Below are 27400 nucleotides of genomic sequence, written 5' to 3'. Positions count from 1 at the left end.
AAAAAAAAACATGTAGGCTCATCCCAGAAGCATATAGGTATATGTGGGCTGGACACTACAATACCCCTCATGAATTTCATGAGGATAACAACTATTTTTCTAGAAGAATTTGTATTGCTTCTCCTATGCTCTCATTTAGTAAACAAGTGAAAAAAGGAAAGAGGCAGAATCCCATGCTTGTGGGAAATCAGAACTCACAAAAGCAAGTCAGTTGTGTCATCACTAGGAGCATAACAAATCTGAAAATACAGGAGCTTCAAAATACTAACAAATCCCCAAGGCAGCTGGTCCAGCCTGAGGTTGTCTGAAAGGGTTCAAGCAATTCCAAAGGTAGTTCTGACAAACCATGATCTTTAAATAGTAATAATGAAAGTGATGCCAGACACAGTATATGCATCTCTTGCTGGTGTTAAAACATGAGACTGAAGACTTCCTTCTGGGTAAAGTCAATGCCTTTTGCTGCCTTTCTCTGGTTTCATTGGAGGTGAATAACAAAGTTGCTACTAACAGCAAGAATTGTGCAAAGCTTTGTGAATTTTTTCCTTAACACTGAAAAAAGGTATTAGAGTCTGAAAAGTCAGCTTTCTGCCTTTACTCATCAGTTGGAAATCACTGTTGTTTGGGACAAACATTTTTCATTCACAGCTCTGTTTGAACATTAAGTTCTTACTGCCTGACTTAAGACACTGCCTTTTTGTCAAGCAAAAGTGCACAACAGCAAAAAAGGTAAACTATATTTGGTGATTAGCAGGACTGTAAGAATTGGGAGATTCAGAAGTCAATAGAACATTCTTCTTAAACCAATGTTTTCTCATCACAATTCTACCAGAAAAAAGCTTAACATATCAAGTGGATAATCCACATGCATTGCTTCTAAACACAATCAGCACTCACAGGTGGGACACTATTGTGATAATGGAAATGATCTAATCATGCCATCCTTGCCAACGGGTACCCCATTCTCCTTCTGAAAAACCAAAACAGTTTTGGAAACATTCAGAAACACCAAGTAAGAGTTTTTAAAGAAAATTCCAATTTTTTAATTCTTTAGTACATTTAGGACTCCTTTTTAAAATTGCAGCATCCTCTGACAGTTTCTGAGAACAAGATATATGCTAGAATCTTAGTACTTCCAGAATTTACTCTTCTTACTCACCATTTAGGATCAGAGTGGAACCTCAGAGAAGCACAAAGTATTGGCTGAAAATTTTGCCTTAGAGAAAAGCACATTTGCAGTGATATCAACAGGCCAAAAATAAAAGGTGATTTAGAGAAGGAAAAAAGATTACAGAGAATTAGCTCATACGACAACTTTTATGGAATATTCACACAGAGAATGTACCTAGAATGTTCTTGTGCAGGATCTGAAGATCAGGAAAGAAAATATACTTGATATCTTAGAACAAAGATGTCTTTCTCAGATGCAAGGATTTTTCTTACCTTCAAATTTCAATTTAGTTCTTCCACAATAATAAAAGGCAGGAAAAAATACTCAGTTTCTCTTTTTATAGCACACACTGGTTTATGTACTTCTGTTATAACTCTCATTTGCTTGCTCTTTAAGTCATAATCCTTTTTTTCTCTCAGAATCAAGAATTTTACAAGTCCCTAAACATGTTGTGTTAATCCAAAACTCTCTCTAGTCTGTTATGTATTTTCTGAGAAGATATTATCACATGAACAATTTTGTTGCCACTCATCATTTATACCTTTATTGTTTCTCTTATCATAATAAATATTTTAGAACAGTTGGTCTGCATTGAAATAATAGCTAAAACCCTATTTTCTGTACTTGGTTAATGACATTAAAGAACTGAATCTTGAGGGTTAAACAAAATAATCATTAATTAAATTAATGAATAAAAATTACAATAACTACAATCTTCAAAATTTCAATTTACAATAGCTAGCACCACCTTGCTACCTTAATTGATGAAAGAATAATGACAAAACACTTGGAGTGGTTTTTAATTTGCTGCTCTTACATGCAGTATGATTTATCTTGGAATTTAAAACTGTGCTTAATTGCATATTAAGTGATGGCAATATGTGCAAAAATTCTTTATTAATATCACTGTATGTCATATTTCATATTGAAAACAATCTACATTGCCTCACCTATAAACTGAACTTGTAACACAGGCCTACTTCACACTAAGTAGCACATTAGTATTCTACACAGACTGTAATTGCCATTCTACCGCTTTTATAATACTCATGTTTTGAAATGCTCTTCTTGCATTTATATTAAAAGCATTTGAGAAGACAGTCATTGAGTGGTGGGAATAATTTTGCAGAAACACAGGAACATTTTTTAGATTTATTTTGACTTTGTGCATGCCTGAAAGTATTTGGTATTTGTTTTTTAAAAAAAGTTAACTAATTCATGTACAGTGATTACTCTGGTAACTGCAGTATTCACTGCAGAGACAATCAAGCTCAAAATTGTTTTAGAAAGATACAGCATGAAAGTAACACGATTAGAGGACATTGATACAGATGATTAAGAGACTAATGCAAATGTATATTCTCTTATAAGAATGAACTCTGCATGTTAACATGGTTTGAAGGCAATGAAAGACGAGGAAATTAAATACAAATACAAATGATCTATAAGAAAATTAGCATATCACAATTCTTAAGGATAGTTCTGGTGAGAAACCATGAGACAGCAAGATTAGGTGTCCTGGTTTAGGAATGGTATTTTCCAATTTAGTGGTCTCACTGAAACCATGCTGCCACTTGCTTGCTCCCCTCCACCTCTCTCCTTCTGAGGGCTGGAGAGGAGAACTGGAAGTACAAAAGCTAAAGATCATGGGTCTAGATAAGAGCAATTTACTGGAAATAGCAAGGAGATAAGAAAATGAACAGTAACAGCAACAATACTAATGAGAGTGTACAAGAAAGAGGGGAATGATTCACACAGAAACACCAACACCTGACTGCTCCCTCCCCACACCATGGTGATCAGGAAGAGACCCGTCCTCTTGCCCCTGGCAATGACATGAGGTGATATAGAATAACCTCCTGCTCCTGGCCATGCCCCCTCCTGGCTACTGCAAAAATTAATCCTGTGGGATCAGGACACTGGGAAAATGTAATGTGTCTAACAGGAGAGATCCTGTGCTGCTAACCCTTTCTTGTTATCCAAGTGCTGTGGAAAACAACACAAGTGTTTTTCCTGTTTATTCCCAGACTGGTTTGGCTGTTCTTATTTATCAAATGTATATATATTATGTAAGGTATATCAAGTGGTATGGTAAAGAATAAAGCTGTGAAGAACAGCACAATCTGTTAGACTAAATCAGCAAGAAGGCTGTACAAATCTATCTCTTTGCAAAAAAGTAATTCTTTGTAAGAAAATGAGACATGAGGAGGACTTTCATGTACTGACTTCCTTTAAAACGACATAGACAAATCCCCTTCCCATTTCCAAGTTGAATTAAATGGTTTACGTCTCACTATGGAAACTACTTAGGGTTTGTAAATTGCAATACTGCAGGTGAGATTCACAGAAGAACAAGATCTAAGATGCACCCTTTTCTGAAATTAACAGTAAAAAGAATACCTGTTGGCTTTTAAAATCAAGACACAAATATGAATCTTTACTAAAAAATAGATGAATAGCAGTTTAGCTTCCAAAAGTAGTCAAAAAAGAGTATGAAGTTCTAAAACTAGAAAAATCAAGAGTCCTAAAACAAACTGTATAGTGAAATAGTAGGGAAAAATTATTAATAATCCAAAGCTGACAGAGTTGCAAAAAAGTTTGAGAATGACAGCAAAAAACCAAACAATGACAGTGACTCACAAGCCCCCTTTGAGCAGTGCACCCTAACTAGGAAAACACATCTACTACTCAGTCTCCAATATTATGTACAAGCAGGCACACAAATCAAGCACCAGAAACAGTGAGATGGTAAGAAATCAGTTACTTTTAGAATTTACAACAGACAGAGCTTGGTTGTGTATTATGTGTAGCATTTCCTTGTGTTTGTGACACGCATTATTGTTTCTATTTTTGTGTGCATCAGACTGTAGAGGCTAAAATTTTACACAATCCATGGATAAAAAAAATTTTAAAAAAAGTCCTTGCTTACTCAGAAATCAATTCTCAAAGGCTTTCTTTTTGCTGTACTCATCTTATAAGACATAACCTTCTTAATTTGAAATTAATACCCATTCATTGGTATTTCTACAGCATAGCTGCCCTTGAAGGCTTGGAAAGAGGAGGTAAAAGCAAACTAAATTAACAAATTCAGATTTTTCTGAACAAATATTTTACTTAAAATTCTTACAGCAAAGAAATACTAAAACAAACCAGAGAAGCAATTCTGCCTCAATCAAAAAATAATTCCAAGTTCTTAATGAAAGAAAGAATCTAAAGTATTAAATAATATATTAGGAAGCTTTTACATAGCCTGACTTTTAAGTCAAGAAAGGACCACAAAGACCACACTGCTTGATCTGAAAGTTCCCAGAAAGTGAATATAATTGTCTTTCAGAAATATACATAACTTTATCTTAAAGATGACAAACTACAGAAGTTGCTGTTTTTTAATGTAATGTGCTGATACAGAAGCTGAATTTTCCAAGTACCAACATTGAAATGGAAAAGTATGCTCATGTAAAAATGAATATATTAAAAGAAAATGTGAAAGCACTGATTAAATGTTAAATAATCTACATGTAGGAAGTAGAACAGGTGGCACTGAAGGTAAGGTAAATATTGTCATGCACGTAATTGATGAGAGAAGCTAAAAGAATCATAGAATATCATTAAGTGCTAGAGTAAAAAACCCTGTCCAACTGAACAACCAAACAAAAGAACCACAAACCAGAAAAACCAAACCAAAAGAAAGAACTTTAAAAGATGTTAGGAGTAAAAGTAAAGCCACAGATAAAAAGAAAGATACCCTACTAAGTGTAAGTAAGAAAATAAGTAGTTATGAAAAAAACACAAACCATAAATAGTCTAGGATGGTTTCTGCTTTCATCCTGAAGTGGAAGAAGAAAAGCATATTTCTATTCTATTTGATAGTGTGGATGGAACTAAAAAACTGGATATATGAAATATCATCTGCAACAACCCAAGACTTTATTAGGAGATGCTCTCAAATTCCTCCCAGAGCACCTTTGCAGTACTTCTCACAATGAATACATGCCAAACCCCACATCAGAACATCAAACCTGTAGATTAATGGTAGATCACTGCTTGGAAGATTCTTTTCCACAGAATAATGCATTTACCAAAAAGGCAATATGGCCTGTCTGTTAGGGATTTTCCTTTATTATAGTACAGTTATGAATTGACTAGAACACAATTCTGGCCTCCAAGTCCACACTGAATACTATGAAAATACAAATTTTCTACTGTAAAAAGTGCTATGTTCAATACAAACATAGTATTTCATGGTTTGGACTGCAAATAAAGCATATTAAAGGAAGCAGACCTTTTTTCCACCCCAAAAAGTTCTTGGCACTGAGAAATATTTGATTAAATTACAAAAACATAATTTTACTTCTATACAGTTAATTAATTTTAAAATAGCATGAAGAAGTGGAAAAATAAAATTTATTATTATGGCTAATCATTTCAGAGACCATACTTATTTCTCAAACAGTATTTGCAAGATGCTAATTTATTTTAAGTAGCAAGTATCACAGTTCACTGCTTATGCTCCTGGATACAATTGGCACCTAATATAACCCATCTATGTTTTATTTATTAGCTTAGCAGACAGATGTGCACTTACTGAATTTCACATCAATTGCTAATATTTCCCTATAGAAACAAAGCCCTGAAGGTCTTGTTAGAAATATGTCAACTGAATCAGGAGTTCTGCTTCTGAGTTTGTTTTTTACATGCAAATGCTTTTACATTTAACTATTCAGACCTTGGGAGAAAAAAATCTTTTGCCAGTGATAGAAACAATTATGCTTGGATAAGAGAATTGTCCATTGCTGCTCCTGCAGACCCTCAATATACCATAAAGGCAATTAAATCAATATGCCTCAATTTCAACATAATTAAGTCCATTAAAAAATCCACAGTCTGCATTGTCAACTTAGTTTCATAACTACACTGACACCTACAAAATTCCTAAAAGTCTTTGTATTTCATATGATGCATTTGACTGAAAATCCTGTTTCTTTTAAATTCCCATTGGAGAAACAGGTTCGTTAGGAATATGTCAGTATTTTAGACTCTTGGCTTTAGATATTTTTATTACTTTTTTAAAGCCTTTGGAATTTGGAAGTTAGCATAGGGAGGAAATTTACAAGTAAGATATAACTGATCAAATGGCTACAGGCATGTTATCTTTGCCAGTGAAATTCCAGAAGTTTGTCTCCTGCTGAGTCAATTGCAATAAAAAAAAAAAAAAAAATTAAAAATCGGTACCTTAGCACAGATTACAACAAAATTTGCCATGTTTATTTTATTCCAGTTCCCGTATGTGCAGAAATTCATTTGGAGTGATTACTTCTGCACACATGAACTGCACTCAGTTGCTCACAGAGAACTGAAATCTGCAAAGGGATACTGATTAAGGTGGAAGAATAAAGGCACACTCTTTCCTAGCACTGAACTGCTTATTTGAAGAAAAAGTGGTCATGAGAAATGCACCTTTAAAGACAATACAACCAGCAAAAATTTGAGATCTTTTGTCTGGAGAGATGCTGGCACTGCACGTAGAGTTAAAAGGAATGTTGCATGATGCTATTCTGACAGAATTTCTGATACCTGCAATAGTCAGAGTAAAGTGTCTTTTAAGATGCCAGCAAAGATATTTAAAATGCCCTGCATTGGTTCCTCTGCCTTCACTTTTCAGGCAGGAGAATCAATCAGAAAGCAGCTCAGGATGACAAAACATGTGCCAGGGTGCCAAGTCAGCAAATGATCCTTTGGCTGGAAAGGGAGAGCTGCTGCTCTCTGACTTGGCAGCAGCTCTCTGGGGTGCTGTCCTTCAGCACCAGAGACTGATGGGCTACCAGGGTCACATGGAAAATCAGGAGCCCTCTCAGTTACTTCCTTCACAGAAAGAATAGCTTTACCATGGCAACTGTACTATGAACTCTTCTGTGTTTAGTACACCTTATTTTGGATATATCTTTGTGGGGGTTGGGTTAAAACAAAAAAATTTCTTCCCCATTCCAACAGTTTTAAGAGTCAATAAGATTGACTTGCTGGAGAAATCTCAAATACCCTTTTCTTTGTGTCCTGACAACCCCTCAAAATATCTACTTAATTTCTTCTTTGAATATCTTACACTGAAGATTAAACCTGTTCAAACAAGAACAGTAAGAGAAGAAAAATGTGGATGGCATAAAAACAATCATAAAGCAGTTTAGATATCTTACACTATAATGATTTCTTTCCTCTTTAAACCAGACATTTATGTTTGATACTGAATATATATTACTGTAACTGATGCTTTCTTACAGGAATCATAACAAAAGTGGACAATACAGAGTTTGAAAATAGAATACTTCAGGTTTGCTAAATGTGGTACACTTTATGAATGAGGAGACAGAGGAGAGAATCGTGCTTTAGAGCATCAGGTAGAAGAGACAACCAGGCCAGACATCACTGATAAGTAGAGATAGCATTAGGTAAGAGTTTGTTTCATAAACAACAAAAAATGAAGAAATCATGTCTTACATACAGCCATAATAAAAATTAGTGATACAAATTAAAGGCTATGTGAAGAAGAAGAAGAAGAAGAAACAACAAGAATTATAAATCACTAGGAAGAATTCTAAATAGAAGAAAAGGATACTCAATTATACTTACGTGAACAAATTCTTAATTCTTGTCTTAAATATTACTAATTCTAAGTATTAGAATGTATTCTATTAATTAAAATTAAAATTAATGCTATTATTTCAAGAGTACCCAAACTCAACAACTATATAATGATATCATAGTATAAATCCAAACATTTAATGTAATTTGACCAAAATGGAGTCCTCCAGTGATTGCAACACGCTCTGGATCTAGTGTTTAAATTTTGAATTTAGTAGTATTCTGAATTACTATTAGACCATGAGTTCTAGGAAAAATTTAGTTTTCCGCAGATAGCTTCCTTCCTCAAAAAACTATTTTAACAAATAGATAATACACAACAAAACACAACAATATTTAGTCAATATTAATGATTTGTGTTAATTCAACAAAAACCTGGTTGGACAATTGCCTACACTTCCTTCATAATTTCTCTAATTTACCACATTTTTTAAAAAATATATATAGCCCTATATAACTTTATGCAGCTGTAATACTATTTCAACAATTTTTATCAATCTTGCTCAGAGATTTTTGTTGGCTTTTGCTTTGTTTTGTTTTTTTATTAACTGTTACTTAATTTTAGGCAATTAAATTCAGATAGAGAAAGCCAAAACTCATAAGCTCCTATAAAAGAATGAGGAGAATAATAATTGTAAACAATAAACAGAATCAATAACAGCTTTCAGATTTGATGTATTAATAACACATTCTTAAATTCAGCATCTGGAGAAATCTATTGCCATTATAGAAAAGTGTTTGGACTAAATGACTCCCTCTGACCTCAGAATCCATGAATCAATAATAAAATTTAACTCTCAAATGAATTTAAAATATTTTGCAAGGAAGTTAAAAAGTAGGTTCTGAAATTGAAATGTATGCTAAAATACATTTTGAAGAACAGCTCTTATGATAAATAGATATATTCAAAAATGAAAAAAAAGGTTCTTGAGTATTATTAATTTTGTCATTAGCATAAAACAACCTAGAACAGTTAATATTCTTTGAAATGCTATTCAAGTGAACACAGCTGTAATCTACTCATTACTCAGATCTTTATGTGTAACTGTGAACAACCCTCTAAGGTCTTGATCAGTGGTGCAATCCAGTCTTCAGCTACTTTTCCCCCACTAGTTTCCAAGCTCTCTCTTAAGATTACCATTTCCTACATCTTTAGACATAAATTATATTATACACAGGTGTTACAGTGAATACTGAACATAAGCAGGGACATCAGAAGTAATCTGTCTGAGAAAGACAGAATTCACAGGACTCCAAATATGAAATCCCCAAAAGGCTTCCTCTGATGCAAACCAGTCACTTCTGCTAAAAAAATTACCTGTTTAACATGCCTGCCAGGACACATCTAATCTACATCCTTAATTTTTATTACTTCCTGAAGAACAGAGTTTTAACCTCCTGCAATTTGAAATCCTGACAGTGGGATGTGTTAGTAGTTTTTTAAAATGAGGCAAATTTTGTAAATTTTCTGATCTACTAGCATTAATTATTATATCCATATTATACCAATCTCCCCAAAATTAGCATTCACACTCTTAGTTAGAATAACTCCATGTCAATTTCACTTTCAGTTTCTTCTAGAACCCAGAAGCAGCTGCATTATAGTTTTGCCTGCTGTCCCCTTTTGTGAAAATTTTGACTATCATTATTAATATTAATATAATACATAAATAGGAGTTTAAGAGTTCAGATATAGGGCTGAAAGGGTGCTGAAATATTTAATCCCACCCCTGACCCTGAGATAGGTTCAAATATACTTATGACACCTCCAAAAGATGCTCATCATGAATGTATTTCAGTATTTCAATAAGTTTGACATCTAACCTTAATCACCAAGTACATTTCTTCTTGTTTACTCCAGTACACAAAGGGATTACTCCTGATTAACAACTTTTCATGTTCTCGGAGACAATTGCAACTTCTTTTCCTCCTCTTTTTCCAGATTATTTTATGGAAACTGACATTTTGTCAACAATATCTCTAAACACATCAAACATGCAAAGAATCCCATGAATATTATTTTAAAAAGATGGAAATGCCTTATTCTATGATTTATACTAATTTTAAATAGATGCAAACTTTCAAAAAAACCCAAACTACAAACTAACCAATAATAAGTTTTTTTAGTAATCATAATTTATTTTTGACACTTTCATCAACTCTTTCTCAAATATCATATGTTGCCTAGTTATATACTAGCATAATTATAATGAACATTACATTACAGTTATAATGAATATTGAGCAAGATTTCACAGTCCTCACCACAAAGCACCTTTTACTGCTTGGCCTATTTAGCAACACTATCTACAGAACACAGATGAATTTTGAGAAATATATTAATAATTCTTCCATTATTTCAAAAGTTATACTTTAAAGGTGATTAGTAATGCTCTATAGCAAATAACAAAATATTATTCCATAAAAAAGTTAATTCTGTAAGCAGTTTAATTCCCATGTGACTTTCAAAATCATGTATAAGGAGAATTTCAGCAGCTTTATTCGTTCCCTGAAAGTTAATTTACTCTACTTTTTCTACTGTGGTACCTACACTCTAGAGAAACAGATGGGTACAGTTTAGAAAGAGCTGCCTTTTACACAATAATTAATCTTTAAGAACCCATGACCATGGAAAACTGTATCTTAAACAACACACAGACTGGAATCGGCTCCTACTTTACAAAAATATAGATACAAACTTCTAATTAATTAAATTCAGCCACTCGAATTTAAGTAGATTCTTCTTCCAAGCTAAGTAGAGTTGAGCAGTTCTTGAGCAACCACTATGCAGAATAAACTATGTGGGACACATTCCAAAGGTTGGCCAAAGCATTCACTAGCAGAATCATGAAACATTGAGGAAATTAAGGTCTATGATTCAGATTACATTCTTTAATATTGCAAATAATGATCTTATTTATTTTATATAGTTTCTTAATGTACTACTAGCCCCCTGCTTTTTATAGGAATGGCAATTTTAAATCCATATAATGACACTACAAGCCTAATTTGTTTCTTTTATGCCTACAGGTGTTTGGCTGTGATTTGGTTTTTTTTTTTTTTGGTTTGTCAAGGTTCATAGAGAATGTACTATAGAGAATGGATGATGCTCAATTAGAAGAAATATTATTCAGTATTTTTTCCATTCTTGTTATATGCATGGACATGAAATGTGTGGTATTCAGTCTGCTCTGAATACAGAATACTTTCTTTTCTTTATGACAATCATTGCTATAATCCCACACATACCACAAATATTACTTTAACTTCAAAAATGCTTTTAGAGTGAGGTAATGCTTTCCAACTTTTAAGAAATAATCTTTTCAATGTAGGTGCTAATCCATTCTTGGCTCTCTAGGACATGATTTTACAATGCCTGCTATTACACAGAAATGCAAAAATTCAAAGCAAAGCCCATGCTGGCTTCTGTGAAAACTGTGAACAATTATGTCTTCCTCTTCACATAGAAAAATGGCTTGAGAAAGAAATATACAGAAAAAAAACGTTTCAGTCTGAATGGTAAACATCTCCCAAAATTTACAAACTCAAAAAAAGCTCTTATGATAGAAAACACTATCATTTACCTGATCTACAGTGTGGGCGAGTTTTATTGTGTGAGAATTGATTCTTTTGTTTTGCTTCTGAGCAACAGAAGTATTCTTTTCACATTATACCTGAAAATTTATTCTGTTTTCAGCAGATGGTACAATAATGTCTTTCAACAATACAGCATTTATCTGACAGAAGCACAACCCACTAGCCTAATTTTGCTATCAATATTGGAAATATCAACTGGAATTATACACCACTTGCTTTTGAGAAAAACATACCAATTATCTAGAATTACTTCTTATTTTCAGTGAGAAAGAGTTTTCAAGCTTAAAAGTGCCTTGCCCTCTTCAGCCCCAGACTTCTGGTGTTACTGTCTCCTGGCTACTCTGGAGCTGAGTCTGTGAAAGACATACAAGGTTTGGTATGTAATCAGATCTGAGAAGTAAAAGGGAGGTAATTGTGATGGTGTTTATGTGGCTAGAAGAGAGCTGTGAGAACATCAAAGACCTAGCAGCAACACAGTAGCAGCAGACAATGAGAACATCTAGATGGATACAGAAAGGAGGTTAATCACAGTGAATGATCACCATGTTGATGACTCCTGCTCCTGGCAAGCACTGCTCTAGATGGAATTTGACTCCTCACTAATCCTGGGTCATTTACCTGTTCCTTCTGCACGGCCTAAACAGCAGCACTTTACCTCCTCCAGAAGTAAAAAGAATGTCTGTTCTTTGATATGAGACGACACAATGAAAGGTTCATCAAGCTTACCATAGAAGCTGCACGCTTCCCAACTAAACTACACATCCAGATGAAAAACAAAGCAGCTCCTAAAAGATCCAAGTACTAGTTTCTAGATAAGTAATTTTGCTAGCTCACTGAAGTTATTCAAGACCCTTCTTAAAATCAGGCAAGTGATAAATTAAACAAATAAAGAAGCTAATGTGTTGCTTTCCTTGAAACTGCTTCCTTCATTAAAATAATTTAAAAATAAGAAGAGAAAATATATGGAACATACTTAAATATAATTAGTTCTAGCTGTTATTCAAGGTCCCTCTGAAATATCTTTCAGCCCTGGAAGGCTAAGGGCTAATTTAGTGGCTTATGTGCTATCCTCCATGTTTCTTAAGTATATGAAAAATTTTCTACAGGATGTTTGAGAAAAATTACGCATTTCAGAGCATGTCTCAATATTCACCTTATGTTTCCATGAACTGATAATTATTATCTTCACTAGTTTGTAACTCCTAGAATGTTACTGAAGCTCCTACAAGCTTTCCTGAACAGTATTACTCCTTTGTAGGTAGAAAATTACTTGTCTCTGTATGACTTAACATCTTTTCTTTTAGGAAGTCAACTAATTTAAAACCATAATCTCACTTCTAAAAAATTTATCAAATGCAGCAGGTTTAGAGATGCTACAACAGCAGAAGTAATAGACACACCAGAGGATTGTGCTACCATTCGGAATGATCTCAAAAGGTTGAAGAAAGTGGTCAAAATGAAAACCTGAGTTGCTGCAAATGGAAGTGCAAAAAATGCTTTGAGCAGGTTGTTATACTAGAATTTCCAGATGATGTTTCCTTTGATAATCATTCAGTGATTTCACTCTGTTTAAGTTAATCAAGAGGACAGAATCAGAGTTAAAACAATCAAATTGTGTAGAAGAGCTCAAAATGGTTAAATTAGTTACTCTAAACTAAGTCTTTTATAACTTATTACAATAGGCAGAAATACTACTTAATTTTTTAACTCTATTACTCCACTGTCTCATATTTATCATACACAATCTGATATAGTATCCTGTATTAAAGTTGTAGCTAGGCTTAGTGAAAGGGCTTTGATTAAATGATAAGGCTCCACAAAGAGTTCTTGAAAACTGCAAGTTCAGCTAGAAGTTTAATAATCTGAAAACTCAAGAGACACTAGTACTAACTTTTAATGAAAGAATTAATTATAAAGATGAAACAGAGCCCAAACGATCTTGTTTCAGGACAATACACCCAGAGGTTTAATTGGGCTTTGCCAACTCAATTCCAGGAATGACAGATGCCAAGAAATTCAAAACATACAAGCTACATCTTCAAAGTCTGCACTATAATCATGCAACCTGGGATGTCATTGTCTATGAGAAAGGAGAAACAAACATATATTTGTCTTCTACTTTCCTCATTTTTCTGATCTATGCATTTGACTTCTCCCTATGTGAGTTGCTATTGGGATTAAGTGAAAATAATCCATTCGTATATAAGAGGAATCTAAACTGGAGTGGATTCAATAAGGTTATTTTCTAAAACTACTTTTACTTCTGTAATGTTGGTGCTACATGCATTTCAAATGCATACTTCAGCAGAAAAGAAATAATTCTAGAAGATATGCAATACAAATTGTGCTGCCATAAATTCTTCTGTATTAGTATATGTGTGCAAGTGTGCATTGACAATTCTGGTTCATCTCAGCAGAGGTATCTCGTTATCTGCATTTCATACAAGTTCAACCAGCAATGTCTTAACCCTTAATCTAATCAAGCCATAGAAATAATATATCCTCCCTGAGAACACTTCAGCTTCTTTCAGGAACATCTCCAAATTCAGCAAAAGGTTCCTCTGAGCAAATCCTGGACATCCAAGTTTTACACCAATCCAGCAACTCTTACAATTAACATGCATATCTAAACACACTCAGCTGTTGGTCTCTTTCTCCCTCAGCACAAACCTAGTCCAGTATTCCATTCCCGTATCTCCAAAGCCCCTATGAGTCCTAATAAACTCACTCTTACTCTGACACTTATCAGGCCCACCAACACTGAATCAGTTGTGGATTGAGGCTATATCATCAGTGCCTACCTAAAGCTGAACCCCAGATCCCTAAGTCCACAGCAAAACAACCTTAAATCTATCTATACATTCTATAAAGATATTCAGCTTTAGCTCATCCCAACCCATCTCGCTAAATTAAATCTACACCAGAAATGCTGTCAATGTAGCAATGAATAGGACATGCTGCTGACACCTGTTGTAAAACCCACTTTCCCCTCTGGGCACAGAATTAATGGTGGTTTGCTGTCCTGCCAGATCAAGCCAGGGACAGTGCTGTCACTCAAAATATATACTAAGTTTAAAATATGCTATAGAACCAGATTTCATCTTCCACAAGTCTCAGTCATGAATACTATTATTCCAGTCTTAGCTACAAAGCAAACTCTCTGCAGCTAATACCTTTCATCCCAGATATAAACCTACTCTGTTAATAACTTCTGCATCAGTTAAATCCATGAGAGACAAATTCTGCTTGTTTCAGAGTCATGCTTGGAACAGCAGCTCCTTCCAACTGTGGCGACAGCACTTGAACATATTAGAAAGCACCAAACAAACATCAGTTAATATTCCTTTAAAATAGTGATGGTTATGCATAAGCTCCATAGGTAGATAAACACAGCTTTAAATGTATTTTTAACAAAACTAAATGACACCAACAAAGGAGGTTTCAATGGAGCAAGCTGATGTTCTAAGTCACTACGTACAGATCTGTCACACCTGTTTACAGAGAAAAGTGTGTGCAAAGCTAAGAAATCCAAGATATTGATGTATCTGTAAAACGAAAAGAATGTTTTGAAAGAAAGATGAAGTTATGATTTTACATTAGTATCCTCTATAATTTCATAGTTTCCATTTACATTTTACTATATATATTTAAGGTCTTAAAGAGAGTTTTAATTATAAGCTGTAGTCACTTTTAAACAAAAAAAATCATTTTACCAGCAATTCCAAGTCTGAAATTCTCGGACTACAATTCTTTACTTTTCCATTTTATGAAGATGTGGAGTACTAAAGCAGCAAATAGACTACAAAAGCCACTGATACAGGAACTGTGCATTTATAACATATCCCAAAAAAGCATTTAGTGAAACTGTGTTAAAAGCATGCATAATGAAGATGTTAAACAATTCTCCAAAATCAAAAGCCAAAGGTAAATCTGTAACAAAATCTATCACCTTTCCTGGAAATTGAACTTTTAAGAGCACATATGGTATATATGCTATTCACATAAAGGAAGCAGTGCTCAATTTTCTGTAACATCATTCCATTTAGCAAATCATTGTCTGTAAGCAGGAATGCTCAGTGAGGAAGGGAGTTTAACAGGAACATTAACACTATCTATTTGAAGACATAAGTTTAAGAAAAAATCAAATGGTCTTCCAGACTAGCAGGTATAACACACATGCCACAAAAATCTGATGCTTTGCCCTTATTCATGTTCTGCTTTCAGCATGCAAAAGAGCTAAATGAGCTGCAAAGAAAGCAATAGGAAAAAGATAGTATTAACACTGAGAATAAGGAAGCAAAAGCAGCACCAACCCACATTTTAAAAAAGAAAGTGCAATGAAAGCTTAACTGCATCAGAAATTCAAATAGGTAATTTCATTTAATTTATAATCATGTTATTTTTGGTTTTGTTGGGTTTTGGCTTTTTGGGAATTTTTAGCTTAGTTTTGCTTTTTTTAAAGCCTGAATTTTATGCACAGTTTGAAACAAGAAGATTACCAGAAATATTTCTTAGTAACTTTTTGAGATATATTTTGGTATCTTTAATTAAGCATTTTTCCTTTTCCAGTATTATGTTTCCATGAATGACATGATTCACCAATATTAAGAGTAATAATACCCTAGTTGACAGAATTCTCCTCATGTAATCGATATTTGCTGCTTCTGTTCCCAAACACATCTGAGGTTTTCTGATTACATGTCATCCTCAATTTTGCCAAGCACCCAAGAATAGTCAAAGCCCTTCTACCTTTTAGTTCTTTAGGAACACTTCTAAACCCCTTTCTCCTTAATGCTATCATTTCAAGATATTATGAGAAGGAAAAGAAAACCACATGAGCCATTTGTCATTTTTCAGTTCTGTCAGACTCGTAAGCATCTTAAAGTCTAATCTTTAATAGAGGATGACATATGCAGCAAAAGCAGGTATACACTTCAAAGGTGTATGGCACTCTTTTGGCATATACCAAGTTTTTAATTCATGTCTTTCAGGGAAGCGATTTACACATTCCCAGATAGATATCTCCACACCAGGTATAAAAGAAAAAAATGCAGATCCATTAATTATTCTATCCATCCATTTTTTCCTTTGTTATCAGTAGCACCAGCAGTTGCATGGAATAAAAATTACATTACATTTACTCAGGGCACTATTTTACAATATTTTTAACAATTCACAATTTGAAATATGCTACAATCTCTGCTTACAAGCATAACAAGGAAAGAGATGGCATCTTAAAAAGATGAACAGATGTCCAGATCCAAGTTAAATTATATTCATAAGGTCTATATAACACCAATCTCCTTTTTCTTACTTCAGTGAAGTATTATTAATCTTTTGCATCAGCAAAAGTCAACAGTAGAAATTACAAAAAGCCAAATATACTCGAGAGCCATTTTAGTACCTCAAAGAACAGTAGACTGCAAAAGTCTATTTAGCTTCTCTAGCTAAACAGCATAATATTTTCAGTCATTTTTTGTCTACTTAACTATTTTAGCCATTTTCTACCATAGCTGGGAAAAAATAGTACAGCATTTTTTCTTAACCCATAAGAAACCTTTATTACAATGTATATAAACTTATGTTTGAAGAGATCAGACATACTGCAGAGATGAAGTAAGCTTCTTGGAAAGAGGATCTTCTCTGAAGTATTCTCTACATCACATCAGACGCAGTTGCCTTTGGAATAAAGCATGTGGTTTGTACCACACCCGCCCACAGCAACCATTGGATACAGAATGGATACACGGCAAAAGGCTTATGAAGATAAGCTCTTACATTAATAGCTCAGCACTCAGCACTTTAAACCTTTTGATCATCTAGCTGAGCCCAGCTACAGGAAAACTCCATTTTCCCTGATGAACTGATTACCAACTGAGCTAGTCCAACTTGACATTCACAATGTCTCTAATTTGCAGGCCAGCTAGGACGAAAAAGCTCTCCAGCCACAGGAACATTTCAGCCCTTCATTTGCTTCCATATAGAGCTGTTCCTGTGCAGTTTGACATTCCAGTGACACGACTGTTAGCTACACAGTGCTGAACAGCAATGAAAATCTCAGGAAATACTCAAAATCCTAGTGCTTCTGTGCTCCCCTTGGTTCTTTTTCTGCCTCAACACATTGCCTGCATGGACCACAGGTTTTAGGGGTCTTCCTGTTTAGAGGCACATGCATCAGACACACCATAGCTGAATGCATCTTACAAGAAGCTCCAATCCACATATCCTCTACAACCCACCAGCCTCTTGTGGATACTAATAGAATTTGAGTACCTGGCAACTAAGTTAACTTATTAATTGTAGTAACTAAAATATAACTTGTTCCACACATCTAATAATGTTACTTACATGAGTTTGTCAGTGTAAAGACAGTAGACTACCTGTTACAATGTTCTGCACAATCAGGTCTTCCTCAAATAACATCTCTTGCCCAGATCATCCAAAAAGACATTTTTGTAGAGATATTGTGGGATTTTCATCCCATAACTTTGGAGTTTTACAACATAAATATCTACATTTCATGTTATCAACTGAAATGTCCTTTCTCACAGCCAGAAGAAAGAAGCAAAGAACTCTAGGGACAATTATCATAATTATGTACAAGAACAGAGATTGGACAAGAAATTACTTTTCCGTTCCCTTAAGTACAACGGAAAGTTAAAGTAAGAAAATCATCTGGAAATGTCATAGAAACATGAATTAAAGTGAGACAAATCCCACTTTATGTCTAACTCCTTTGACTCTTTTGAGTAAAGCTGTTTTGTTGGAATGAACCTGATTCTCAAGAATTTATGTAATATTCAGCAAAGCCTTCCCTGACTATCTATCTTCATGCTGGCAAATTTTTACTTATCCTTAGCAGCTTGGTTGACTTACAAGAAGCAGACAGCAAGGTCTACTACATACACCTAAACTAAAGAGGATTAATCTCACCCTTTATATCCTGTGTCATTCACTTCAGGTGAGAAGTCAGCACCCACATTGGAATTTGGACATAATGCTTACATATAATATTGAGAATTACATATAACTTGATGTTTTGATTACAAAACCCCAAACAAACAGCTATTCAGTGTACAGATTTTGTGATAAAACTATTTCTAAGTTCTAAAAAAGTAAAAATTATATATAGAAAGTAATGTGATATAAAACTGGGGTAATGCTACCCAAGCTATGCATCAGCAATTACTGAATAACAGAGCTTTCCAAAACCTCATAGTATGTCTTTCTTTCCCATTTCAAAATCTGTTTTCTGGTTTCTAATTTTCTTTTTTATAATTCTTGGAATTAAGACCAGGGACATAAAGAATGAGAAGTAACTCAGTAAACCACTACGTGCTTTCCATTTCTGGTCCTCTGCCTTGACAACTTGTGACAACTTTGAAAGTTGTCATAAAGGAAGATCTGCTATCACAAGAGGAGCTCAACATTTGAAAAATAATCCATCTTCCACAGTATCTGAAATCTTCCATTCTGAAATCTTAGTATCTTACAATTCTATCTGTTCTGCAGTAGGAATCCAATTGGGGATCAGAAAATTTCTATTTCATAGTAAGTTAAGGTTCAATTACAGTATTCTTATAAATTGTATTTATGAAGCATGAAAGGTTCCTATTATAGATAAAACTCAAAATCCCATATACAACATCTGTAAAAATAAAGAGATCCAATTGAGTTTATATCAATATGCTTTTACTGAGAATTCAGCATGCTGGTGGCAGCAAAGCACATAAGTGTGAGATTTATTTTGAGCCCTTGATGAAGTACTTAAATGAATTAAAGCAAACTACTAACTTACTTGAGAGTTTAGTAACATAAAACTCAACTGTATGGAAAATCATGTTAACTATAGTGTTTTACATGCTCCTTAATTACTTTTAGCTTCCATATTAGTATGTGCAAATACTGTATACGAAACCATATGATTAATGTATTTGATATTATTTTGCCACATTGTAAGATTAAAGGATTTAACCAATTAGACAACAATATAAAAATATTCAGAGTAATCTCTCTTCTGTTGTAGTTTATTAGAAACACTCTCCAATAGACAACCTAATTTTTTAATTTGTAAAGCGTGGGGCACAGATAGTGCTTTAGAACAGTGGGTGATAGACTGATAAGTTTGTTGCAAGAGGGCAGAGCTACAAACTCTCTAAATGCAGTCAGAATTCTAAAGTAAGATATTTTCAATATTTATCAAAGATGTATACCTGCAAGGGATTGAGCTGAGCATACTTCCTACTGAGGACATGATGGAATATAGAGCTGCATACTCTTGAATTGGTCATTTGACAAACTATTTGGAACTTAGCTCATGTCTTAATGAGGAAGTTAAAACAGAAATGTTGAGCTATCTAGATGATTCATTTGAAAAATTAAAAGGAAACTTGCTTTTATTCCAAGTCAGTGTTGAAAAGCATCTTCAATTTAAAAAAATATTACTATTAAAAAAATAAAACAGAAATTTGCTTTGATGAATAAGCTATTTTTTTCAATTTCTGTTTTCCATCAACTGTTCAAAAGTTAGTTGCAAACTAACCTGGATAGATGCCTTAAATAATTCTTTATTTGTCCTATCTGCCAACAATAATAAAACTTACAAAATATGAAGCAAAACAAATCTCATGTATTTCCACACCTCTAATCATAATTCAGAATCTCTAATTTGATTGTTTTAAATGGGAGATATTCTTTGCAATTAGCAGTTGTTTTGCTTAAGCAACAAAACACAATTAGGATGCTTGTCAGCTAATGAAGTTTGATTATATGAAGTATTATCTTTCTTCAAACTCTAATTTAAGCATTTATGAAGAGTTTTTTTTCAAGCTGACATTTTGTTTATTTCAAACTGATCTTGTACCATTAGATTTGATTATAAAACAAGAAAAAATACTTTACCCTTTTTAGCATTGTACCTACCAGAAGTCATGCTACACAAATTCAGAAACATCTGGAAGCAGGTCCATAAATCAGAATTAGAGTCCTATCATGATATATTTCCAGATATTATCACATATAGAATATATGAGAGTTTGTAAATGAACACAATACATCTATTTGGACTAAATGCAAGAATGTGTGAACTTTAAAAACACTGACTTCACCACAAGCTAAGAAAACCAGAACTTCAGTTACTTTCCCTACATGTACTTCAGCTTTTCAAAGTCCTACAGTGTGTCAGCTACAGATAGACAGATGTCCAGCTCTTGAGGCTTCACCACATATGAAAGCAATAAAAATAATTACAGTATGGCAAGGTCAAACAGTTCCATGGTAGCTAATTCTGCAAAGCACAATGCTCAGTATGAGCTTGACATCACTGTGAGAACTTCTGCATTGCCACTGGCAAAACTCTGAAAAGAAAAATTACTAATTCTGTTAAACAGGTGAGATTTAATAATGTTAAAATGAATAACTGCTTCAAACTTAAAAAAATCAATTATTGTTTTTAAATACACATTTCCCTATCCTTACAATTGTTAAAAGTCTGTTGACTTTTGGCACCCATCAATAAATCTTGTATGCTAACAGTGATCTAAAATAAGATACAGTTCATTGTCTAATTCTTTTAAAACTGACATTTTCAGGATATTATTCAAACATACTAGAAATTTGGTTTGGCAATTACATACTCCCTCTCCAACAGTCCAAACCTACTACTACATCATATCCTAGAGAGAAAAAGAATAAAGTTAAGTGTTGCTTGAGCAACATTTAAGCCTTTTGTTAGCTTAGATCACTATAAAATGAATCTATGGTAAATTTTTTTAGATGTATAAATAAATTTATTTTCCACCAAATAAACAGCTTTTAAGATAGTGTAAAATCAAGTTGCAATCCCAAATGAAGCTGAATATTTTGCATAAAATACATACCAACACATACAAATACATGAAAAATCTATGAAACCCCTATTCATTCCATATATATCTTTTTCAAATGCTAAAGGAACATCTATTTTCTCTCTCTCTCTCTCTTTCCTCTTTAGTTTACTGCAAAAATTTAATTTAAGAATAAATTTTACCAAAAGTTCTATTATCCTCTTTACCTCCTACTCATTGTAACAAACTAAATACAATAGTATGTGCTGGATAACTTTTCCATAATGAAAATTAATAATCTGAAATAATAATAATGTGAAACATAAAATCTAATTCTGAAATTAAATTAAAAAAAGAAGCTGATTTTCCAGTTTTACATGAGCTGGAGAGAGAATACCAAAGCAGTATTGTGTGTTCAGCTGAATACCAAAGACATATTGCCTGCAGAGACAACAATTTATACATTATGCTAAGTCTTCTAACTCATTATTTCAAGTATTTTGCAAATTATATATTATGACCTAAAAAACTATGCAGTCTATTTATGATCCAGTCTGATAATTTTACCTTTCTAAATGGAATTTTCTCTTACTTTATGCCTCTCTTTTTGAATTTGCTGTTTAAGGTAGCTCCTAGCATTTTCTGGGTCCTTAAATCTGAATATTCTATAGAATGATTTTTTTCTTCACATTTTAAGAAACAAATAAATACAGCCAAAACACTCCCCAACACCACTCTTTGGCCTTTCTCAAAAAGAAAAGATGGCAGTACCTGGTGAGCCTGCAACAACTGCTCAGCAAACCGACGAACTTCTGACAGGAGAAGAGATATTAAAGAATTCCTTAGTATGTTGTTCCTTCCTAGCAAACCCAGCATTTGTGATACAGAATTCAGTGCCTGAAACTAAAGAGAAATAACAGTAAGTTTATTCTTTCAAAATGCATCTCAATCTCTTTTATTCCAAATGATTAAACAGAAATGGGATTTACATATTAAAATGTTAAAGAAAAAAAGACCAATGTAAAATTTTAGAGTTTAAAATTCTATTGACTACAAACATATGACATTTATGAGAAATTGACATCCATCCTCACAAGATTAGAACTACAGGAAACTGTCACATAAACAAACTCCTCCAAAAGTGTGAACTCCCCAGGACACCACTTTTCAGCATCAGATGTCATCATACCCATCTCCTCACACAGCAAGTTGGTGACTACCCTGCACATACAGTTCTTCTGCTTTTCACAGCTAGACAAATGAATGAACAAATTCCTTGAAATTCAAACGTGTAAGCTGAGAGCTGTACTAGGGTGTTCTATCAATACAGTTATCAGGAAAAACTTGATTAAATGCTAACTGCTAGAAGACGCACTATGTATCAGTATGTATTTTCAAATTCAAACAATTCACTTTCATATTGTTCTTTAACAAAGCATTTCTTCTGAACCACAAGAGGAGTGATGTAGAGTTACATGAGAATCATGTTAGTAATTCTTCTGCCACAGTGTATTCTACTAAAAATAAAGAAACTTTTTTTCTATTCTTTGAAATGGAAATAAATAGTTATTATGTAATGAAACATACTGCTCTACAAAGTACAAAAGATTTTTCTGTATGTAAATATACTGGAGTTATTTCACAGGAAAGAGAGGTAAGACACATTAAATACAATTACTATAACTTATATTTTTATATAAATGCATATCCCCTACAACATTAATATTCAGTAACTCTTTGTAAATGAATATTTCTGACTTATAAAAGGATATACTTACACAAATTTGCATGCCTAAGAGTAACTATGATGGCTTAACCACTCAAAACAGATAATTGCATCCTATTAACAATCTAGATTATACCTCCAGCCAACTCACATGTATACACATGCAGATATATATATTATACATATATAATATATATACACATACACACATACACGTATATGTATATGTATATGTATATGTATATGTATATGTATATGTATATGTATATGTATATATGTTCACACACACATATATATGAATAAAAATACCTGCCTACCATTTACAAGTTTGCATTAGATGGATCCTGCTGAAAAACTTTTCCAAACAAACAAAAGGCAGGAAGCTGTTCCAGGAGCAGTCAACATGATTTTATTTAGGGGAAACATATACCTTGATTTTACCATGGTATTCAACATTATTTCTTGTAAAATTGTCACTGACCAAATTTTGGGCCAGGCAAGTGGACAGCAAGGTGGACTGAAATCTTTTGCTGTAAAACCCATTAATTAGGTAGCTTTGCATTTACAGTTCTTGCTTGACTGCCTGATCAGCAGTTGATGCAATGCCTATCTGCCAGGTACTTCCAGCTGAAAAGCTGGATCAGCTTGGTTATCAACTGCCCAACATGAGACTCCTATGGATAGTCAGAACAATCCAACTTCAATAAAACTTTGCCCTCAATCATCTCACTTCTGCATGTAATCCCAAAACAAGTATCAAAAGAAATCTACAAAAGATACACCAAGTCTTAAATTCAGAATCAAATCTGCATGAAGAGATACAAAGTAAACTCCTCCTATTAAAAGAATTAATAAATAGTACACATACAGCTTTGCAAATCTGTGTAATTAAAATAATTCATCAACATATACACCAAAGGGTCTATAAATATGAAATGTGAATGAAAATGTGATAAAAATAGATTTCTGAACAATTAAAATTTATGAAGGGATAATGTAATGCATGCGCCTACCTGTGCTTTGAGGATGTATGAATTAAAATGAGACATTAATATACAGCAAATATATGCCCTTTCAAACAAAACAATAACTCCTCTTTCTAAAAGTAAGTTAGGAATTACAATTTTTAAATTGTCTTCCAGAGTATCTACAAGAAACAAGTTTGTAACACCTGAATAGTTCTGACTTGAGAGCATGCATGCTCCCAAGAGTACAACTGCTTCAACTCAAGGTTTAAAAAAGGCTTAAAAAATAGCACATTTTCCAGTAAACTTGTATTTTATTTCTTTTAATAAATTAAGGGATAAAAATTTTACAGTTCTATATTTTCAGAGTATAACATTGAATATATTTGCAAATTTGCCTTTGGTGAGCAAGCAAACTAGGCAATCCAGAGCAGTTTTTCAAGGTAACCTTTCCAAAGATCACAGTAAAACATGAATATTGTTGTTCTTGTTTAATCTCTCTTCCATTTGCTTATATAATTTTTTGACAGATAATGAAGCAATGAGTTTTTTTCTGCAATTATTAATGCTAGCAGCTGAGAATTAACTAAAATAGGATCTTTCACAAAATTTCTGTACCTTTTATGGTTTGGCAAGAGTTGTCATTTTCTATTTGGAATTTTAGAGGACTAGATAACAGGAAACCTTGAAATTTAAAGCCTCAGCCTCTACTAAGAGTAGTAAATTGGTATTTTTGGATTTTGTAATGATGTCACTTAGAGTACTTAACATATGGATAACAATGGCACCTAAAAATCCCACTGGTGAATTTATAAATATTTAATAAATACTCTTATTAAAAATATCCTTATAATTAAAATATTTCACGGTAATATATTATGGAAAGTATAATTATATTTAATAAATATTATTACTGATTTTTAAATCCTGCTGATTTATTAAAAGCATTTGTTTTATATTGTATCTTGGTGGATCTCTTACATTCCTATAAGAATACTTTAAAGAAACTAGACAACAAAGAAGGTTAAACTAATGCTCGTAGACTGTATGTATTAAATGCATGCAGAATAAATTTATAGCATATAAACAATAAATCTGCAAATAGCAAACAAAAGTAAGACTTTTTTGTACAGCAATGCTCATGTATTGCTAATTATACTTTGGAAACATTCAAACTTAAAAAAGAAAATCTAATACTATGTATTTCATTAAAGATAAAAGCTTATGTTCAGCTTTCAAATCTATCCAAAGTTAAAAAGAAAAAGAAATCTTTTAATCCCTTGGGCTTATTTAATGTTGTAGATGAAATAAAACCAATGCATTTCTGGAATCCTCAGGTAAAAGCAGTCAGAAAATTAGATTGTAAAAAATATACCATTAGAAACAGGAAATAATGGAGCCTGGTTTACTGCTCAGGTCCTGCATCTCCTCTCCCTAGCCCTCCTCCCACAGCCCAGGTTCTACTGTCTTCTCATGTTATTTAGGATGCAGAACAAGAGAGGACAATTCTGTGACAGCAGCTAGGAAGGATGTGTGGATAGTCGACCTGGCTATGACCAAAATGAATATATAATGTCAATGTTCAGCTTATCTCAGGCATACTATCGGTCTCTCCTTCACCAGCTACAGATTTTAAAGCCTACTTGAAGGTACTGATGACCTTTCACTTCTTTCCAAATGATTTCAAGATGACTATCAAAAGTTACTTACAGAGGAAATGACTGATAACTAAAGCAGACAATACACTCTTGTAAGCCCTGTTTCCCAGGAAACAGCATAAAAAATTTACAAATTAGTTTTTTAGAACTCATTTATCAGCATGTTAGGTTTTATTTAATAGTGGATATCCAAAATTTGTGAGTTTAATTCCTACATGAAGTTGTGTGATTCACAACACCATGCAACTATGATAACTGCACCTTACTTTCTGTTTTGCTAATTTACAGCTTTTGTCCCAAGTAACAGCTCTCTTTCCCAATAAACTGACAAATTAGGCAATACAGGACAGGCAAATAATTATTGCCAGTATCCCTAAATTGTGAGGTGTTACCAAAGAAACTATTTCATCTTTGATATCACATTACCTTTTCCCATTTAGTCCAACCTGACTTCCACTCCCAATCATCAATGCCAGTTAAAAGGCTCACATCTATACAGAGAACATTAGCACCTCTTTTCTTATTTTCACATTGCTTCCTTTGTTAATTAATTGATGGTTCTCATGTATCTCTCTCTTCCTGTTTACATGCCAATATTTCTTTTATCTATCAGTCTCAAGAATTGATATATATTATTTCAATTCTGCTCTGCAGGCCACATCTCAAGCTCTTACTCTGCCCTTACCCCTTCACAGCATCATACAATCATGGAATGTAAAGGTTTGAAGGGACCTTAAAGATCATCTGCTCCCATCCCTTTCTGCCATGGGCAGAAACATCTCTTTAGACCAGGTTGCTTAAGGCCATATCCAGCCTGACCTTGAACACTGCCAGGCTTGGCACATCCATAACTTCTCAGGGCAACCTGTTTCAGTATCTTACTGCACTCACAGTAGAGAATTTCTTAATACCTGGGCTAAATTTCCTCTCTTTCATAATCCTGTTTATGCTTTTTTCCACTCTGAACCTAATGCTCTCTGCTAGAACCATCAGTTGGCTTCACTGCTGCAGGCTGTCAGTAACAGACTTGTCCTTGGCAGGCTGTGGGGTGATATGCAAAAATTAGAGCCATGGGGTGCTAGTGAAGATCCTCTGCTTCTGATTCTGAAAGTGCTCACCGTACTGAAGCAAGCTTGCAGTCTTAGGGACATGAGCCAGGGAATCCTGAGGTAACAGAAGCCAGTGGGGAAACTCCAGGGAGGGAAAGGTCTCCAAGGAATGAACGGGTGCTCCTCCAGGAAGATGACATGGCTGGCAACAGCTGAGGTGCCTTTACACCAATGCACACAGCATGGGCAAAAACTGGAGGAGCTGGAAGCCACTGTGTTGCTAGAAAGCTACAACCTTGTTGCCATTGCAGAAGCTCAGGGGGACAAATCTCATGACTAGAACATGATTATTGAAGGCTAAAGAGTGTTCAGGATAGACAGGGAAGGAAGGAGAAGTGGACTGGTTGCCCTCTGCATCAAGAGCTGGATTGTGTGGAGAGTTGTCTTGGAAGAACAACCATGAGCAGCTAGAAAGCCTGTGGGCAGGAATCAGAGACTGAGGCAACAAAGGGAACCTTGTGACTGGGGTCTACCACAGGCCCTGATCAAGGGGAGCCTATTGACAAAGTCTTTTTGCAGGAGGCATTGAGCTCACAGGCTCTTGTCCTGATGGGGAGCTTCAGCTCACCCAGCATCTGCTGGACAAGCTAACTTTGTCCTGTAGTTCTTCCATAATTGTAGCTTTAGTTGTAGCATCTGCATCAGCTGAGGCTGGCTGAGAGGGGAAGATGGACATTTTCTTTCATTCATTCTTGTCTAGTTACTTCTATGATCCACT

The 27400-nt window shown here is 34.0% G+C and overlaps 1 protein-coding gene across 1 annotated transcript in view; it reads right to left on the bottom strand.

Annotated features, from left to right (window-relative positions):
- Positions 1-27400, bottom strand: part of MEI4 (meiotic double-stranded break formation protein 4) — a 143984-nt gene that overhangs the window by 14105 nt on the left and 102479 nt on the right. The window contains exon 7 of the mRNA XM_056486948.1: positions 21996-22127. Within this exon, the coding sequence (XP_056342923.1) occupies positions 21996-22127 (132 nt within the window). The remainder of the gene's footprint in view (positions 1-21995; positions 22128-27400) is intronic.

Source organism: Oenanthe melanoleuca, chromosome 3, assembly GCF_029582105.1.
Source record: "Oenanthe melanoleuca isolate GR-GAL-2019-014 chromosome 3, OMel1.0, whole genome shotgun sequence".
Classification (NCBI taxonomy): domain Eukaryota; kingdom Metazoa; phylum Chordata; class Aves; order Passeriformes; family Muscicapidae; genus Oenanthe; species Oenanthe melanoleuca.
The sequence above is the reverse complement of the archived record's forward strand: the minus strand, read 5'-3'. Positions and strand labels throughout refer to the sequence as shown.